Here is a 16933-nt window from a genome sequence, read left to right on the forward strand (position 1 = left end):
CTACTTGTAATTTTGAGATGGGGAGAGGGAGAGTGCCCGTTTCTCTCCCAAAGGACAAAAGTGACTCCAAGTTGTCTACTTAGTTGTCGGCTGTGATCATGAATGCAACAAAAGTCGTACTCAAAAGACGTGGCGTGTTGAGGGAACTAATCGTTTTCTGAGCAGATTTAATTATAACAGTTGAACCTTTTAGGGGAAAATCATGATATTAAACATTTGTGTACTTGAGAAAATGGTGAATTAGTTTTCTTTATTTACATTTCTGAGGCTCTCCGAAGTGAGTTACAATTATAGCGGTCGGTGTCAACATCCCATTGCGTAACCAGCACGATAACCTCAGGCTGTGTGTGTGTGTGTGTGTGTGTGTGTGTGTGTGTGTGTGTGTGTGTGTGTATTTTCCTTCGTATAGACGGGGATGCAGTTGCTACAAGTAGTAATATCACAAAGTCCATTGAACATTATGTCTACAAATGGAAAATAAATCATTATAGAGACTGACGGATTGCTTTACTTGAAGAACTCTGCACAGTCCAAGAAGAACATGGTATATGATAGATAGAAATAGTCTTTTCTTTTTGTCCGAAATATTTTATAAATTATGACGCTGTTTTTTTTAACAACTGCACACACAAAATGGTGTTGGCACGTTTAAACTTATGGAGTACGTCAGACATTAGGGTTACTTCACTTGTGATCTCATGCACATCCTGTCCCTGCGAAAGTAATTTATTTTTTCGGCTTTTCCTACTAATTCACCTTGCATGGATGTGCCGAAAGAGGTGAGTTCTATGTAGAAAAATCCTCTTCATGTTCGTCACTTCCTCAGTGCCTAATGTCGATTGCTACAGGGAAATTCACAAAGGTTTCTAATGGTGCACTAATGATAGTACATACACAAGATTCCTGTTGACGTGAGGGGGAGCAGAGGAGCAATATATTTGTACGTTGTCCCTTTCAAACAGCCACGAAGTGATGACAAATCTAGACGGTGGCTGAAAGTAAAAGAGGTGAAAGTTTCTTAATCTTTTAAAAGTGGAGAAACAAGGAGGTTCATAGCCACTCCGCATCATTGCACTCCTATGGCAGGGTGTAAAGGCCCATCCACACGAGCATGCACTGTCTGCAGACACAAGCAAGAAATACCGTCGGTGGCACACACACCGCCTCTGTCTGCAGACAAGATTCGTGGTGTAGGTCGAGCGAATACACCAGTGGTCTGCGGAGTGACTCCGCTGCCAGACCAACGATACTACCCATGGTTAACCAGGCAAGTCTAGAAGCCAGTTAGAAATTTTTATATAACATTATTATTGTTATGGAATATGTTTAGTTTACACACACACACACACACACACACACACACACACACACACACACACACACACACGAAGTGAGTGAGTGGGTGAACAAGGAGCCCGCGTATCTTTATTATGATGTAAAGACTCCTTACTTGGGAAATTGTATGAAGACGGAGGTAGTTGTTGTCAGAACTGTGTGCAGCAGGGAGGTTCAGTGCCTCAAGTTCTGGCGAAGAATATTGACGTTATGTCTGTCCCTCCGGCAAGGAAACAGCACTGCTCGAGGTATGATATCCTTATTTTCATAGAATGTTACAGGCAACATCTTATCAAAATAAGGATATCCTCCTTTTCGACCAGTGTGGAATGTGAAAAGTAAAATTTATAAGGACAGGTAAAAGAACTGCAGCGCTTTCGTCGATAACCGAGGGGATGAAACGGAATGGCATGTCTGCTACAGTTGATGAAGTAAAAAGGAAACTAGATGGGATCTGCTGTCAATATCGACGTGAAAAGAACAAAATCAGAAAATCAGAAAAGTCAGGGACTGGCACTGAAGATGTGTGCATTCCAACTTTGTGGTTCTTTCATTTACTGTTTTTATTAAATGATGGTGGAGAAGGACGTGCATCGACGTCAAACACACATGGATATAATAATGCTACATAGTGGTGCACATTTCCTTTCTTTCCTCGCACTATGCTGCAGTTATCGTACCGCCTCACCGTGCCCCGGCAGGCCAAGCCAAACACCTCCGTTTGGACAACATTACAATTGTGTCTGCAGACTTTGTATGGCCACGGACAAAGTTCGCCAGACATGGTATGCTCGTGTGGACGGGCCTTAAGGATGCACATAGAGTCGCATCACATTATGGTTTCTACCTCAGTGACGTGCCACAGCACTTCTTGTGTATGTGTGTGTGTGTGTGTGTGTGTGTGTTCTCTCTCTCTCTCTCTCTCTCTCTCTCTCTCTCTCTCTCTCTCTCTCTCTCTCTCTCTCTCTCTCTCTTTAAACAAATATTTACAGAAAGGCTTAAAATTCCACGTTAAATGTGGAATTATTTAAAAAGCGTCTGATAGTATTATTTACAGGAAATAACACTATGCATAATTAACATTACAATGATAATAATAATAATAATAATACTTTCTCTCTCTCTCTCTCTCTCTCTCTCTCTCTCTCTCTCTCTCTCTCTCTCTCTCTCTCTCTCTCTCTCTCTCTCAGACACACACACACACACACACACACACACACACACACACACACACACACACACACACAACACACACACACATGCAGATTGTCAAATAGTTGTCGTTATCATAAGTTACTCGATAAAGTGCTGGAAGACTTTCAGTGCTATGCTGCCAGCTGGCCTGCCGCTGTGCCTGACAAACAAACAAATTTGCATGCAAGCAGAGCACTGTTATGTGACTATAATGCAGTTTAGACCTCAAGAATGAAGAGTACAAAGTATTTTAAGCTTTAATATGCATTATCAGATGTTTACTACTATCCCGAGGCAGTATTTTATTATTTTATCAACTTCAGCGTTATATTTTTTTGTAATGAATGTAGTTTATTTCTGTTGAAACAATAAAACAAAGTAGGTTCTTCGTTTCCATACCATATGAAGTGTGATCATTATTAGTTTGCTCTGGCTGACATTGTAAATTCTTATTAATTTTCAGGTGAACCAACCACCGAAACGAGATAATAATCAAAGTTACTTCACCTTTGTTTTGCTTTTGGCATTACCATTGCCATCTGCAGTGTAAAGGATTCTGTACTTACCAACATTATATTTCATGCTTAGCAGTTTCCCTATAACACTTAAAAATGCTTTCCCATGTGTTCATTATTAAATTGTTAGACGCAGGGGAAGCGAGTGTGATGGAAGAGATGGAAGTGCTGGGGAATCAGGATATAAAGGAAGAGAGAAAAGGAGAAGTGGAAGAGAAAGAAACGGATTACCAGCTACACCTTTGTGCACCATCAATACATGTAGCTGCCCCTCCAATTCTTTGTGCCCCATCAATACATGTAGCTGCCCCTCCAATTCTTTGTGCCCCATCAATACATGTAACTGCCCCTCCAATTCTTTGTGCCCCATCAATACATGTAGCTGCCCCTCCAATTCTTTGTGCCCCATCAATACATGTAGCTGCCCCTCCAATTCTTTGTGCCCCATCAATACATGTAGCTGCCCCTCCAATTTAAACAATCTAAAACTTGCACTGTTTTACGTACTAAATTTTTCCCACCATTAAGAAATAAAGTGCACCAGGAAGGCACTACAATACAGAATTATCCTTATATTGCACTCAGATAGCGTAAATCCGTTAACTTAGACAAGGTAATCTCGTTTCCGAATACCGGATTTCAGGAGTTACCCATGAAGAGCAGTTTTCTTTGATGGTCCAACGCCGTGGGTGACTTGCGAAGGCAGCCTGTGGTCGTCATTTGGAAGCTGGAGAACGTTTACCGTCAAACATATAGGGACTGTGTTCACGAACGTTTCATTGCTTAATGTCGATTGCTATAGGGAAAGTCATGAGGGTTTCTAATTGTGCACTAATAATTCTAGTGGTACTTTACCGAAGATTCTACACTAATAGGAAAAAAAAATCTTATGAAGACCCAATTAGTCACCCTTATTGCGTTTGAAATATTGTCCTTTTGAGAGAATAAAATGTTGAAGAATACGGGCACAATGTTACTTTTCCGTTCCTCTAAGGGCTTTACTTCAGGAGTCTTAGAAGCTGTAATTTGGTTCAGGGGAGAGGGAAGGTAATGTAGAGCAAGATAAGATCAGTTTATCAGTCTTGTAGTCTCTGAAAGATAATGAAACAATATTATTGTGACATATTTTGCTTCATTACAGATAATGGAGTAGAAGGTGAGAAATGATGAGTGATCTGGACTTAATTACATAACAGATCTCTGCCAGTATTGGACATTGGTACTTGTTTTCATTGAGACAGTGCGTCCGCGGCGCGATGAACATTGAGCTCGGCGTGGTGGTTGTGAGAGAGCATGAGAATTAAAACTAAAGAAATATCCCTGCCTTGCAAAACATGAAGTTGAAAAATCAGTGAGTTTTTAGGATAGTATTGAAATAACTAGCTTTTTCATCAAAGGGTTGATGTTAGGTTAGGTTTAGATTAATAGAGTTGATTAATTCTAGTGCTGTTTCTATCGTTGTGTAGATCGCTATTTGAAAAAGAAAAAAGACATTATATTATGCTCAGAAATAAACACGTAGTCATTCTCGAAATTAGTAGAGTAAGGTTAATTCAGTAATCATCTGTGTTTGTATTACCAACAGATAATACCCAAGACACTTTTTCGCTATAACGATGACGCTGGGGGATACGTAAGCATCGAAGGAATATTGGCCTCTGTTCACAGTATAACATAAATGTTCTCCAAGTAATGTAGCTCGCTGTTAAGTACATGTATAATACACAGCGGGGAACAGCGTCTTCCTTCTCGTTATCTAGGAGGAACAGCACCAGGAACCCATCGCCTCCACCAGGAAGACAAGCGTGGCAGCAGCAAGACCTGAGGAAGACACAAAATTCAATGTCTGGTACTTTCTTGCCTCTCTGTGTCAGTCAGCAACCTACAGCCTCTCTATCAGTCCCTGTCTCTCTTGTCTCTCGTCCCTCACCTCCAGTCTCTCATCTCCCGTCTCTCACCTCTCGTCTGCCACTTCCCGTCTCTCACCTCCCGTCTCTTACATACTCATTACCTGTCACACATCACTTCTCCACTTCCAAACTGTCAGTCCTCTCCTGACCTCCCAGCCCTTATCTTCCCGCCTTCTCCTCTTGTTTCACCTCCCACCCCTCATCACACCCCATATCTACCACCCCTCGCCTCCTGACTCTCTCCTCTCCCCCTCTCACCTCCCGCCAGCACGAGGAAGCATCCCGCCAGAGCCTCGATGTCTAGAGCGGCGATGCCCTCACTGCGGTCTGCGGCGGGCGGACGAAGGCACTGGCTGGTGTTGGTGATTTGAGAGTCCAGCCAGCGGTCCAGAATGCCTGCCTCCTTCACCGCCAGGATGCTGCGTGGGTGGGAGAGGGAGGGAGAGGGGTTATTTGAACTCCTTTTTGTTTGTTTGTTTATTTATTTATTTATCTATCTATTTATTTTTACGTTTTATTTTAACATGTTATTTTTGTCGTTTTTTTCTTTTTTTTTTGTTTTTTTCTTTTTCTTTATTTTTTGCGTGTTGCTTTTGTCGTTTTTTTTTTTTTTTTCTTTTTGCTTTCCTTTTTCTTCATTTTTGCGTGTTTTTTTTCGTTTTCTTTCTTTTTACTTTTTTTTTTTTTGAGGACTATTTCTTTGCCGTCGCCATTATCACTTTGTAGTGAATCCAACCAGGAGTGGAAGAGTGAGTGTGTTGATTGACGCATTGCTGGAAATATTTATTTTCCTCTCAAAAGAAGACAAAAAGGGAATTTTTTTTGAAGGTCAACCACCCGACCTTCTTTTAGGGTTGGCAAAGTTATGTTGGGTTAAATTAGGTTGCGTGCACATATAAAGCAGGTTATCGGTGCGCTGGGCTCGTATTAATAAAGACTGCTAGGAGCACTCCTAGAAGTGTTTTCATCCACGACTATGCTCCTAGAAATTGATCCTAAAAGCAACTTTTACTTTCAAAATAAAAGTTACTCCTAGAGTAGAAATGCAGCTAAAGTAGTGGCTTTTCTAAATGTAGCAGCATTATTTTGAATAAAATATAACAAGATTTCTCCCTTTTGATGGTGGTTTATGTTTGTCAATTAATCTTGAATTAATGTAAGTAATTCTAGAGCATCATTAAGAGCGATATGTAATTTCCGGACATGTCGATGATTTGGCGGATGCTAACAAAGCGCCGCTCTCCCTGACGGGCCAACATGCCGCTTGTCTTTAAGATGGATGCAGACGACGGCAGGCGGTTCAAGAGTGAAAGAAATCAGTGCAGCTATGAACATTACTCCTTGTAAACCTCTCTGAGGAAAGAAAAAAAATATAACAAAGGATAAAAATGATCCGTGAGTGACCGCCGAGCAAAGCACATCATTGCCCATCTAAATCAAGCATGCATACATGCATATCATATGCATTGTACATTCTCTCTCTCTCTCTCTCTCTCTCTCTCTCTCTCTCTCTCTCTCTCTCTCTCTCTCTCTCTCTCTCTCTCTCTCTTGTATGAGTTAAGAGGGAGGGTTGTTTTGTCACAACAAAGGGCGAATATACGTACATACATGCATACACATCTGTGTGTGTGTGTGTGTGTGTGTGTGTGTGTTTGTGATATATATATATATATATATATATATATATATATATATATATATATATATATATATATATATATATATATATATATATATATATATATATATATATATATATATATATATATATATATATATATATATATATATATATATATATATATATATATATACACACACACACACACACACACACACACACACACACACGTGTATGCATGTATGTACGTACATGTTTACTCCGCCTTTGTTAACAAAACAAACCACTCCTAAATTTGTCAGTGTCCCTCCGAAGTACTTATATCTTTGGCCCACTTTGAGAGCACTTCTAGGAGCAAACTCGCAATTCTGAGAGCCCATTTATGAGTTAAGAGCAACTTTGCAAGTAATCTTTACTTTGAGAGTAACTCATAGCTTTCAAAGTATTTATTAATACGGGCTCTGGTTTGTGGCTCCTACCCACGCTGGTTTCCGCGGTAGCCGGCGAGATGTCCACAAAGAACGAGGGTAACAAGTTCCGATCCTCGCGGTGAGCGACAGACTGGAGCATTATTATCGGTGCTCAGTTGCAATCCACCAGGAATACTAAGATGTCGAGCTCATCGTCTGATGATGAGCTCTTGCTGCTTGATTTTGTTCATACAAAATTCAAGAGGAAAAGAAGACCAGTACATGAAATAAATTTAAACTTAAAGAGAAGAGTTTGGAGAATATCGTCTTTTTAGTGATCTGACTTCCTGTTAGCGTGGTGCTTATTCCATTCATTCCACATTGGTTGTCTCTTGAATACTTTGGCTATCAGGGGCTCAACATCCATCTTGCTCTCCACTCAGTAGAGTCCATCCGCGTGGGTTGAGCTGGCAAGAATGATCCCTGCAAACAGGAAAGCGGGTTGAAGAAAGCTGCCGGCGCCGACACGCTCGAACTGCTTCCTCTGTGCACGCTTCCATTTGTTTACATGGTGTAATTCTTGGCGCGGGTCGGCTCCGGTTGCTCGTGCAGGCAAACCCGCCTTTTTCTGTGCACGCACCCTGGTTAGATAAGGTTAGGTTTCTTTTGGTTCAGTTAGGTAAGGCAAGGTTAAGAAAGATAAAGTAAGGTAAGGTTGATAAAATAAGGTTAGGTTAGGTTACATTAGGTTACGTTAGAAAAGGTTAGGTAAAGGAAGGCAAGATTAAGTTTAGTTAGAAGAATAGGAATAAAATGTTACTTTCGGGCGATGGCACGGACGGGGGAAGCGAGTGTTACTCTTAGGTTCCCTTAGTGTGTGGAATAAAATTAACTAAAGACGCGTAAGACGAGATAACGTTAGGTTAGGTAAGAATTGGCTGGGAGAATGGAAATAATGAAAAAATCAGTTCATAGCTCAGACAATCGTTGAGCCTCTTACATCTGGTCAGCCTGGGCGCGGTAGGTGGAGTTGATCCTGAAGGCCATGGCGACGGGGACATTGGTGTACACATCCTCGCGGGACATGTACAGGTGACACTGGCCGCTGGTGCTGTGGACACGCCGACACTTGTGAAGCAACACCACACACGAAGCTCCTGCCAGAACTCATGTCATGGGTCTCAGAGCAGCTCGTCCAATAGTTATACAAAAAGTGACTCAGATGAAACACACAGACACACACACACACACACACACACACACGTTATAGTACTCAAATACACACACAGAGGATGGAAAACACGCTCAGATGAAGAGAAAACACTTATGTAATGAAAGACACACTCGAAGGAAGAAAAAAAAGAGCCTTAAATAATGTAAAAAAAAAAAAATAATAATAATAACAGAAGAGGGAAAAAAACGTTCAAATAAAGAAAAAAAAAACACTTAGACAATGAAGAAAACACCCAGAAATAAAAAAAAAGCCTCAAATTATAAAAAAAAAAAAAAAAAAAAAATGCCTGTATGATGAGAAACACACTCGAGACAATGGGAAAAGCACTCAAGTATTTGCTGCCCACCTGAAGTCCCACGACATGGCCTTTCTCATGGTGGTCCTGTCGCAGATGGCCGCGTACACCCCTGTGGCGATGTCCTCCCTCGCCGCGTAGCAGTCAGGGATGGTGCCTGAGATGCCCGTGAACACTTTCCTCCTCACACCGTCCTCCGCCTCCTGCACCACATAAGAACATGAGAACATAAAGAAATAAGGAAAGCTGCAAGAAGCCATTAGACCTACACGCGTCAGTCTCTTTATGAAATATATCTACCTATTTCCACCTATCATCACCATCCATAAATTTAACTAATCTTCTTTTAAAGCGCCCTAATGATTCAGCGCTAACATTTCATTAATTCCCTTTATCTTCCCCTGATCCTTTGGCTCTCAAGGTAATATAAATTTGAAAGCTTCAGTCTCCTTCCCTGTGGAATGTCCCTCATCCCCTGTATCCTTTTAGTCATTGCCCTTTGTACTGATTCAAACAGTCCTATATCCCTGTAATATGGGGACCAGAACTGCTCAGCATAGTCTAGATGAGGTGTGACCAGAGCCAAATATAACTTTAATATTACTTTGGGACTTCTGCTTTCAACATTCCAAAAACTTAATCCCTATACCCGATTTTGCCTTATATCTGGCCTCTCAGCATTGTTTTCTTAGACAGATCAAAGCTAACAATAACTCTTAAATCTTTTTCGTTCTCAGAATTTACCAGTTCGTTCTTTATTATGTGCCTTCTGTGTGGATTTCTTCTTTCTACGCTAAATACTCTGCATTTGTTAATATCAAACTGCATTTGACATCTGTCACATAAGTATTAGCATTGCTACAGCGTCCCTTCTGGCTCCGTGCAGTGGTCCGGTTCAAGTTTAATTCTGAAAGACATCACAATCGCCTGGTTCAATTTTAAAAGCATAAGTTTGAGACATCACCGCCAGGGAAATTTGTGCTCACAGTGTCCTAGTGACTGCAATTTGATTTCATTCATTAGAGACAGGCAGAAATTTCTTTTATGTAAGAGTGGCACTGGCCGAGGGAAACAAAATGTTATGAAAAAAAAGGCAAACTGAAGGTGCCAGTCCCTATACACTTAGAGTACAGTGAAAAATGGATCATACAAGATTTGAGAAGTTGCTTGAAATGACGTGTTTTGTTATTAGCAATGAAAGTGGTAAATGGGAATGTCTTCAAGATATTTGGTAATCAGTGTTGTTTGTTTTGTATTCAAGTCGTTCATGTTTCTGCGTCTTTCACAAAGATATGTCCCGACAGTTAGTGAATATTAGTCTTCAGTAATTTTATATTGCATTTTGATACACAGCGTACCTGCTTCTGAGTCACGCTAAGGCTGGGTGAGTTTGCTTGACAGTCTTTCATCCCTAGTTATCTTTAGTACTTCACCTTGTTTATCCATCACACACACACACACACACACACACACACACACAGAGAGAGAGAGAGAGAGAGAGAGAGAGAGAGAGAGAGAGAGAGAGAGAGAGAGAGAGAGAGAGGGGATAATTTTTTACATCTAACCTTCCACATCCTCTGGTAAGCAAGTTTAGAATTCCTCAGCTTACGTGAGGTACCTATTCACTGCAAGCGGAGCAAAGTTTCACCGTTAAGTAAGACAAACCCCAGCAATTTCTCTGCACCAGGCTTATAATTCAAGCTCGAGGACCTCTGGATCGTAACTGCATTGCGCCGGGCACTACACCACAGACTCCTGAGACCTGATAAGCCCGACTGATTCATGGGGAAGTTATCCGCCACAGGTGTCCATTGAAGAAACAACTTCGTATTTCGCTGCTGTGTTATTAAGAACTGCAGTTTGTTCAGCGGTTTACTCTTGTTTACTCTGACAGAATAATTGCAAAGTGTCTCATTTATAAACGCTTTGTTTCTTAATACGGAATATTTTCAAATGTCACGAAGAGTACTATTGGGACTCTCACTGGTGTTGTTTCCTCTAATGTTGCTGAATCCTTGTTAGAATGTCAATAGAGTCATGGAAGTACCGTTGTGAGTAAGCCCCGATAACTTGTACTAAAGCCTGTTAAAAGTAAAGATAAAACGCCGAAAATGTGGCTGAAGAATGTGGCTGAAGAATGTAGTCCCGGAGTCACCGTACATTACTTGCCACGCCGAGACACACGCACGTTGTCCCGCATCTACAATCATGTCCCAGCGCCACTTCACTTAGTACCTGATACGCCACAACAACAAACACTTGAGACTTTTTGCAGCAGCTTTGTTTCGTGTCTTTGTAATATTCCCCGTCCTTCACATTCTATCAGTCCTAATAGCATTATCTCTCACGTCCCAGTAACGCTTTAAACAGAGGAAATTGCTGTGCTGTGTTTAACTTGTTGACCAAATAAGCTGTGCACCTCTTCGTATTTATAATGTCCCATCCTCCATCACTTACTTGGAAGTACTGGAACATCATGGAGCCCGCCTCCAGCCTCCAGGGCAGGTCGTTTTGCGCCACCAGGTCTGCGAGGGAGTCAATGGGGATGGTGACCCGCGGCACGGTGAGCATGGCGGTGAGGATGCCGCTGTAGGAGGACATGAACACCAGGGACGCCAGCAGCCAGGTGGTGACCAGCACGCGGCCTGCGTCGTGGGGCGGCAACCACTCCGAGCCTGCAGGAGGAGGAAGAGAGGAGGGGAATAAATGAGCATGATGTGTGCATGAAACACCGTCTGCTCCACCACAACACATTCTCTGCCCTCAGCACACGCGGCACACTTTCCCCACACCGTGAACACCCCGCTGAGTGGGCGTGGGTGTGGTGACTCACCCTAAAAAGTGAACATCAGCTGGCTGTGGTGACACCTTCCTGAGTGAACATCCACTGGATTGTAGTGCCTCACCTTCCTGAGTGAAAGCCTTGAGGCCCCAGATGGCCGCCTTGGCCATGATGTTGCTGTTCCTTGTGTTGTACAGACTCGCCTCCGCCGTCGCCACCCGCGCCATCACGACCACCATCGCCACCAGACTCACCAGCGTCAGCAGCCACACCTGCGGCGCCGCCACCACCACCACCATTGTTAAAAATTATAATTATGAAATTTATTTCATAGATATACGTGTATTTAAGTTACCTTCCCGCTGTCATGTATCGTGATATTTTCCTTTTGAATTGCTGCCTTATGAGTTATGAAAATAGTAATTCCAGTAACTTAAAGGTGAAACAAACTGAAGAAACTTCGAGGAAATGAATAAGTTGGAAGAGAAAAAAAAAACATGGATGGAAGAAAACAGAAGAGCAAAAGTAAAAGAAAAAAATAAGTAAGAGTATAAACAAATATATGAACAAATGAATAAGTAAATAATGAAAATAATAAAGGGGCAATGACAGTGATGAAAATGTAAACGTCACTACACAAAAGATACATGACAGGAAAAACGACGACGAAGAGTGGAGAAAGAACACAGAACAAAGAAGAGAGGAGAAGGAGGAAAAAGAAGAGAAATGAACTCGCATATCGCAGTGATAGTAATGCAAGACACTTTATCATACCACGTAGGTGAAGGGCAGGAGGAAGCCAGCCACGTCACTCTGCATCGTGGGTCTGATCATGAGGATGGCCATGTTGACACTATGGAAGGGGTAGGAGAAGTCACACACCTGCTCCCGCTGGTGCGTCACCCCGAAAGGCCCAAGCGACGCCTCCACCTCCTGAACACAAACACACGCTAGCATACTGTTCCCTACGAGAGCGGGTTTACATGCATTAGAGAGACATGAGCTAAGAATAGGGCTAAGCAAGGCATTTAGTAAGCGTAAGGGATAATAGAAGATAAAGTGTTTGAATGTAATAGTGGCACAGCTTGGTGTTGATGGGCAGTGGAGTATCTATGCAGATTTACATGCATTAGAGAGACATCGGCTAAAAATGGTGCTGAACAAGGTATTAAGGAAGCGTAAAGAGTGATAGAGGATTAAGTGTTATGAATGTAATAGTGGAATTGCTTGGTGTTGTTGGAGAATCTGGTCAGAACAGCAGACGAGAGAAGGAAATGCAAGTTCACCGACGCCACCGGACAGTCACCTCTGGCAAGGTAAAGGAGTCTTAAAAAGGAGGTGTAGAAAACAGCCTTAATTGGTGAAAAGATTAGAACGACAAATAATGGATTCAAATCTTAAAGAAAGAAAAACAGATAAATAACATATAGAAAGATGAGAAAAATGTCCTCTCAAACGGGTAGTAGATGACAGCAGGATGGTTAGTGATGAGTATTTGGGGCAGCGAGATTAGACAAATTTGTGGTAAGGAATGATAGATGAATATATATGTATGCTTTATATAAGGATCGCCATGTATAGGCCTCCATGGCTTCTTATACGCTTCATTTTATTGATAAGTTTTGAGATTCCTATCAGTCTGACAGAATTAATGTTTTGATTTTTTTTATCCAGAGCAGCTATTGATCAGGCTTTGTGTGTGTGTGTGTGTGTGTGTGTGTGTGTGTGTGGCTTTGGGTCGCACGTACAAGTGATAGAATGTCGCTTGCCTCTTGGAACGGCGTACTCAAGGATATATATATTTTTCATTGAGGCAAATGAGATCATAGCGACTAAACTTTTCATTGTTATCAGATCCAAACCAATATTAGACATTTATTTTTATTACATAGCTACTTCAGGACATTAATGGATGCATATTTGAAAACCCATGCTTTTTAATCCCATTTTCTTTCTTGTAGGTAATTGTAAATATTTTGTACTTGTTTTTGTTATGAAGTCGCATATCACAGTGAAAGGGTTAAAGACTGTTAATGGTTTTCTTTTTAAGTGTTTAACCCTTTCACAGCTGTGGTCGCCTTTAGGTAAAATTGAGAGCAGATTAGGAGTATAATTAGCATGGGCGTATGGAGAAAAGAAAGAATAAGAGGTTCATTTTCTATTTTCTGTGCTATAAGATTAATTCATATACTCTAGTACAAAATATATGTCTGAAAAATGCTGAGGGATTATGGAAAAAAAGGGTTAGCACTGAAAGGGTTAAGTGTTCCTTGCTTGAGTGGGGGAATGTCTGCAGGCTTCAGTGTGTGTCTTTGTGCTTCAAGTGGTTATTCTCGACCCACCTGCCGCTGTAAGAGTCCCAGCAGTCCATTCCACGTGCCGTTAGCGTCCGGAGCGCCCCAGACTCCATCCGGCGTTGTCACCAGCTTGTATCTAACGGGGAGAACAGCACCATACCAGGACAGTTTCTAGGTCTCTCTCTCTCTCTCTCTCTCTCTCTCTCTCTCTCTCTCTCTCTCTCATAGAAATAAAAGATTAAGTAATTCTAAGCCGGAAATATTTTGTTTATTTATTTATTCATTTTATTTATGGTATTTTTAACGCCATGGTTGACAATTTACAGGACAATCAATTATGAAATATCGTGTAATATGTTTTTTTTTTTTTTTTTAACATGTAGTGCTGTAAAATCAAACAACTAAGGATCTAAGGCCCTGCTGTTTGAAATCCCCTTGTAAAACCCTTGTAAAAAAAACACGCTCTGACTTACTCGAACCCAAGACGGCTTGCAAGAATAAACAGAAGATTCGCCATGGGTCCTGCAATGCTGAGGGAGGTGTTTGCTTGCGTCACCTTCGTCCACGGCACCCACTGCGGAGGGAGAGAGCGAAGAGGTTGTGTAGAGGGAAGGAAAATCAGGGAGAAGATGGAGCGGAGCGAAGACAAGTAGGGAAAGATAGTGAAGAGGGAGGAAAAGTAGGGAAAAAAATAACGTGGTACAGAAAGAATGCGAACAGGAAAAGATGAGGAAGATGGAGGATGAACAGAGGGAAAAAATATGTAGAAAGAATGCAAGTAGGAAAAGGATGAAGGACAAGGCGAAGGACAACCAAGAAGAAATTGACGAGGGAAGACAAGTAGGAAAATAAGCACGGAAGAGAACTGATAAGCACAGAAGAAAGAGGAATAAAAATAAGAAAGATAGAAGCCATAAACACGAAATAAAAAATAAAAGGATGGAAGAAAGAGGGAAAGAACTGCACAAGAAGTGAAGGCAGAGAAGTAGAAGGGAGAGTAGTAAGAACAGAACTAAGAGGAATATATGTAGAAATTTAAGAGGAAGACAACTAAGAAGAATGAACGTAAGTAAAGAGGAAAGAAGTAGAGAGGAACAAAGTAACAGGGAAGGAAAAAGGAGCTAAGAGGAACAGATCTGAGAATAAAAGTAACTAGGAGCAAAACAGAAGAAAATTAAGAACATCAAAAGGAAAAACTCAAGCAAGAGAGACAAAGCAAAGAAAGAAAAACAAATAGATAAACAGGAAAATAAATAAATAAGCAAATATATAATCTAAAAAACAGAATTAAACAAATGAAGATAAACATATAAACATAAGGTCGGTATTTCACGTGTCTCTTTTACTGTAATCGTTGAGGTTGGTGTTATTACCTCAGCGACAGCCACGCGGAGTGAAGGTGAGGTCGTCGAAGTCATCATGTAGCTCCTCCCGGGTCGTCGTTCCCTGAGTGTTCGTTTCCCTGTCTGCTGGGGTTGTTGGAAGGTTTTGCTGTACATGTAAGGATTTCGTGTGTCAGTTACTGGATCTTTATGGGTGTTTGTGTGAAATTTTCGCATAGTTCATGGGAAGAAGAAGAAGAAAATGATGATGAAGAAAAAGAAGAAAAAGAAGATGAAGAAGATGGAGAAGAAAAAGAAGACCGACGAAGAAGAAGAAGACGAAATAGAAGGAGAGGAAGAAGAAGAAGACGAAATAGAAGGAGAGGAAAAATAATAATAATAATAAGAAGAAGAAGAACACGGACGAAGAAGACGAAAAAAGAAGGACAGGAAGAAGAAGAAGAAGAAGAAGAAGAAGAAGAAGAAGAAGAAGAAGAAGAAGAAGAAGAAGAAGAAGAAGAAGAAGGAAACAAAACAACTGGTCTGTTAATATTGGTGAAATGCAGGAATTTTATTTATTTATTTATTTACTTGTTTTCATTTATTTATTTATTTATTTATTTATTTATTTATTATTTTTACTCTATAAGAGCTTGTGTCTTAGCATGTATTGACTTCTCTCCCTGTGTTATAGTAATGAAAAGAAAAGTGTTATTGTTATCAGTTCATTGCAATGCTCTTCTTTATTTTGTATGTTATTTTTTATTGAATGTTTATTGAGACGATTTTTTGACAATTGGTTTTCGCGCATTAGATTACAAAAAGACTTTATTCATGGCTGGCAAACACGTGACTGTGGAATTAGATACTATTATTTCTATGGTGACTTTGTAAAATGATTCTTTAACTAGATTACCTAACTTTTTCTTGTTTCGTGTCATCGTTATTTTGCTAATTAAAAAAAAAAAAATACGGAAACGAAACCGATGATTAAAAGAAAAATGAATGGTGTTAATCATTCTATTACCAGGATGTGAATGAGAGAGAGAGAGAGAGAGAGAGAGAGAGAGAGAGAGAGAGAGAGAGAGAGAGAGAGAGAGAGAGAGAGAGAGAGAGAGAGAGAGAGAGAGAGAGAGAGAGAGACAGAGTTTTTATCAAGGCAGTCCAGGTAGGTTAACAAGAAGCAGAATAAAGTGGCTGGGCAGTGAAGTAAATGTTTCCCTGCACAAACACTACCGCCTTCACTCACTGCCTCACAATTTTCCAGAGATTTTGTGTTCGAATTGATACGCAGAGGGAAAGTTGGGAAGTGTGTGTCTCTGCACCGCTTCTCGACAAGTTTTTAATAGCATGTACTTGGAATTCTTGCGGTTTTCGAGAGTGTTTTCATGGTGTAATTCCAGAGATAGTTTAAGAAGCTCTAGCGGGTCTGCTGGGAGTTTTCAAGTGTTTCCATGATTCTGGTGATTGTTTAACAGCTCTAGTTGAGGTTGTTGGGGATATTCAAAGGGGTCTTCATAATTCAGATCATAATTTAATAAGTTCCAATGAAAGTTAATGGTGTTTTTCAAGGAAATTTGCAGGATTCCAGTAACAGTTTGACATTTTCAATTGGAAGTTGTAGAATTTTTTCAAGGATATTTTCGTGATTCCAATATTAATGTAACAGGCTCTACTGGAAGTTACAGGTGGTTTTTAAGAATGTTTTTCATGATCCCGGTGATAGCTTAACAAGGGCTCTCAATCAACAGTTAGAAAATAAAACTCATGCCTGAATAATCATCTGTTATTATTTTTTTAAGTAGTCCTTATAAGACTCCAAAACGTTTCAGAGCAAAAAAACCCTTTCACTGCTATAGCTTCTGAAAAATGTGTGATTTTATGATATAATTTCATAATATACTACTGACAACAAAAGGAGTGAGCAGCAGAACAGTTCAAAGCCTTTTCTGCATGTAGCTTTATTTTATGCGTCGTAAAATCATCTAGAGGCACTAAGGTGAAGTTAAAAGGTGTTA

At 40.7% G+C, this 16933-nt stretch overlaps 2 protein-coding genes and 1 long non-coding RNA gene across 3 annotated transcripts in view; 1 reads left to right on the plus strand and 2 right to left on the minus strand.

Moving 5' to 3' along the window:
- The window catches only part of LOC135089252 (uncharacterized), a 149179-nt gene that overhangs the window by 114227 nt on the left and 18019 nt on the right, over positions 1 to 16933 (plus strand). The gene's annotated exons all lie outside the window — the stretch shown is intronic.
- LOC135088915 (glutamate receptor 1-like) lies at positions 10598 to 11691 on the minus strand. The gene is made up of 2 exons (XM_063983975.1): positions 11421 to 11691; positions 10598 to 11189 (listed from the first exon to the last, which is right to left on the minus strand). The coding sequence occupies exons 1-2, from the start codon at positions 11593 to 11595 to the stop codon at positions 10852 to 10854; spliced, it is 513 nt and encodes a 170-aa protein (XP_063840045.1). The 5' UTR covers positions 11596 to 11691; the 3' UTR covers positions 10598 to 10851.
- On the minus strand, positions 11996 to 15221 carry LOC135088914 (probable glutamate receptor). The gene is made up of 4 exons (XM_063983973.1): positions 14967 to 15221; positions 14067 to 14167; positions 13639 to 13729; positions 11996 to 12229 (listed from the first exon to the last, which is right to left on the minus strand). Exons 1-4 carry the CDS (start codon positions 15150 to 15152, stop codon positions 12065 to 12067), a joined length of 543 nt encoding a protein of 180 aa, XP_063840043.1. The 5' UTR covers positions 15153 to 15221; the 3' UTR covers positions 11996 to 12064.

The sequence above is a fragment of the Scylla paramamosain genome, chromosome 32 (assembly GCF_035594125.1).
Source record: "Scylla paramamosain isolate STU-SP2022 chromosome 32, ASM3559412v1, whole genome shotgun sequence".
Classification (NCBI taxonomy): Eukaryota; Metazoa; Arthropoda; class Malacostraca; order Decapoda; family Portunidae; genus Scylla; species Scylla paramamosain.